Source organism: Egretta garzetta, unplaced genomic scaffold, assembly GCF_000687185.1.
Source record: "Egretta garzetta isolate BGI_Z169 unplaced genomic scaffold, ASM68718v1 scaffold581, whole genome shotgun sequence".
Classification (NCBI taxonomy): domain Eukaryota; kingdom Metazoa; phylum Chordata; class Aves; order Pelecaniformes; family Ardeidae; genus Egretta; species Egretta garzetta.
The window spans coordinates 266,303-269,272 of record NW_009258623.1 but is presented as its reverse complement, the minus strand read 5'-3'; the positions used below and the strand labels follow the sequence as shown (position 1 = coordinate 269,272).

Genomic DNA, 2,970 nt, shown 5'->3' with positions numbered 1-2,970 from the left:
GAATGTTAACATCAGATGCGCAATGCTTGCTTGCTTGTATAAGTTGTCAGCTGTTCCCCGAGGGCTGAGAGCTCCCACCTTTCAGCAAGCGAATCTTTGCAGGATTGCACCCTGCCTCCCAAAGGAAAACCACCCTAAAATCACTGTTTCTGAAACATTTCCTTTCTCTTTCCAGGTACGATTCCTTGAACAACAAAACAAGGTTCTGGAGACCAAGTGGGACCTTCTGCAAGAACAGGGGAACAAAACGGTCAGAAACATTGAGCCCCTCTTCGAGAGCTACATCAACAACCTTAGGAGACAGCTGAACAGCTTGCTGACAGACAAGGAGAACTTGGGAGGGGAGCTGAGCAAGGTGCAAAGCCTTGCTGAGGACTTCAAGAACAAGTAAGTCTGTCCATTTATGGTCTGCCTGGGGAGCAGGGTGGGCTGTGACACCTCATCTGGAAAGGAGGTGTTTTTGCTGATATAATCTTCTGAGTAAGGCCCAGGTTTATGAGACACGTTTAATATGAAACATATTCAGCCTCACTTGCCCATGGCTGAAAGTCACAGGCAGAAAATTATAGGGCTAGGAGACCATGGTACAAAACCGTACAGACAAAAAAAGTAAGAGCCTGGTCCTGAAAGTATGAAATAACTTTTGTACAAGCCTAGATCAACCCTCCATTTCCAACCCGCAGATACGAAGAGGAGATCAACAAGCACACTGCTGTCGAGAATGAATTTGTGATCCTGAAGAAGGTGGGTGCACGTACACTGTGCCTCCCGGCCCTGCACAAGCACAGCAAGAGAGACATTCTCCAGCTTTTCCACCACTTCTCAAGAAAATCACTTCATTTTTGTAATTTTCTAGGAGGTGGATGCTGCCTACATGAACAAGACAGAGCTGCAAGCCAGGCTGGATTCCCTTATGGAGGAGATAGATTTCCTCAGAGCCCTCTATGAAGCCGTAAGCACCAGCATTTACATCTTTCTCCCAGTTTCCAATTGCCATCCTTTCCTTTTCAGAGGCTCAAGACTGATTATTTTCCATTCTCTTGCACTAAATAATTCGATGCTTTTCCCATTTCACCTGCTGTCTTAACCCTGTCTGAAACTGTCTTGGAAAAATCACTTTGTCCACCCAGGCCTACCCTCTAACTTGGGAGCTTTCCTCCCTCTGAGCAACATTCATGTCTCACGCCTGCGATTCCCCCAAATACCTGCTGCTTTTGCAGGAACTGTCTCAGATGCAGACCCAGATCTCTGACACCTCTGTCGTCTTGACCATGGACAACAACCGCAGCCTGGACATGGACAGTGTCATTGCGGAGGTCAAAGCGCAGTATGAGGACATCGCCAACCGGAGCCGGGCAGAGGCTGAGTCCTGGTACCAGTCCAGGGTGAGTGCCTAGGAAGGTTTCTGCAATGGGAAAACCACGCTCCCTCCCCCAAATCCCCACGGGGAGGTGGGTCCCGCTGTGATTTTTATAACACAGGATGTCTTCAGATTTAATAATCCTATAAAGTTTGGAAGTGCTAATTGGGGATTGAGAACAGACACATACTTCTGAGCACAAACACCCACACACCCACATTTGGCTTGGCTCTAACCCCAATATATTTTACCGTGGGTGATTGTTCCTCTCTCTGTGACAGTACGAAGAGCTGCAGGCTACGGCAGGCAGGCACGGGGACGACCTTCGTCACACCAAGCAGGAGATCTCCGAGCTCAACCGCCACGTCCAGCGGCTGCGGTCTGAAATCGACAGCGTGAAGAAACAGGTAAAGGACAGCGTAAATGCGTAACTTCACTCTTGCTGTGGTCTAACCTCTTGGTTATCCAGCCAACTCCAGGGAATAAAATTAAATGCATCTCAGTGAGTTCTGCTGGATCAGGAATGAAGGTGACAGCAGTGACATCACTAAGAGTAGCTTAGGTGTGGAGTTAGATTAAATCCAGGTTGTGACCTGGCTCGGAACACAGATCGATTCAATGATCGTTAAGATCACACCTATAGATGTTAACCCAAAGTCTTCTGCATCTAGACCAGGCATCATCACCTCAGCGTACAAAGAACTGGTTTATGCTCTAGATAAGGAATGCAACCACTATTTTTCCTCCTCAGTGCGCCAGTTTGCAGACGGCCATTGCAGATGCCGAGCAGCGTGGGGAGATGGCCATCAAAGATGCCAGGGCAAAACTGGCTGAGCTGGAGACAGCCCTGCAGAAGGCCAAGACAGACCTCGCCCGGCAGCTCCGTGAGTACCAGGAGCTCATGAACGTCAAGCTGGCCCTGGACATCGAGATTGCGACCTACAGAAAGCTGCTGGAGGGAGAGGAGTGCAGGTGGGTGCAATTTTATATCTGAATTTCCAGAGGTGCAATGGAGTCGCAGACCCTTGGCAGGTTTAGACTTCCCACATTCAGAAGACCCAAAACCTTTTTAAAGGCAAGCAATTGCCTGTGAAGATGAGCTATTTGGGACAATGGTAGCCTTTTGCGCAAATTCTCCAACTTCCACCAAAAAGATTCCAAGGAAATTCTCATGCCTTTTCAACCAGCTCCTGTTCATGGATTCTTTCTTCATGAATTCATTGAATTCTTACTGGTCCACTTTGCTCCCTAACAGGCTCTCTGGAGAAGGCACTGGCGCAGTGAATATCTGTAAGTAACTTTTAAAGACAGTTTGGCAACTATTACATTTGTCTCCCTGTCACTCAGAGCCCACTTTTTGTGGATGCCTCTAAAGAGGGTGTTTTCCTCCTGCAGCTGTGACCAGAACCGCTGTAGGAACAGGATATGGAAGTGGAAACTGTCTCAGCTTTGGGAGCAGCAGCAGTGGTGTTGGAGGTGGGGTCTGTGCTGGAGGAATGGGCTTCAGCTCTGGAAGCGGACAAGGCACAGCCGGGTCATGCGTGGTTGGTGGAAGCAGTTCCAGCACGAAGTACATCTCCACCACCTCTTCAACCAAGAGATGCTACTAA

General features: G+C 48.6%; 1 protein-coding gene across 1 annotated transcript in view; it reads left to right on the top strand.

Annotated features, from left to right (window-relative positions):
* Window positions 1-2,970, top strand: part of LOC104134650 (keratin, type II cytoskeletal 5) — a 3,764-nt gene extending 794 nt beyond the window's left edge. The window contains exons 2-9 of the mRNA XM_009648228.1: window positions 176-387; window positions 684-744; window positions 857-952; window positions 1,221-1,385; window positions 1,642-1,767; window positions 2,112-2,332; window positions 2,616-2,650; window positions 2,756-2,970. Coding sequence (XP_009646523.1) covers window positions 176-387; window positions 684-744; window positions 857-952; window positions 1,221-1,385; window positions 1,642-1,767; window positions 2,112-2,332; window positions 2,616-2,650; window positions 2,756-2,970 — 1,131 coding nt within the window. The remainder of the gene's footprint in view (window positions 1-175; window positions 388-683; window positions 745-856; window positions 953-1,220; window positions 1,386-1,641; window positions 1,768-2,111; window positions 2,333-2,615; window positions 2,651-2,755) is intronic.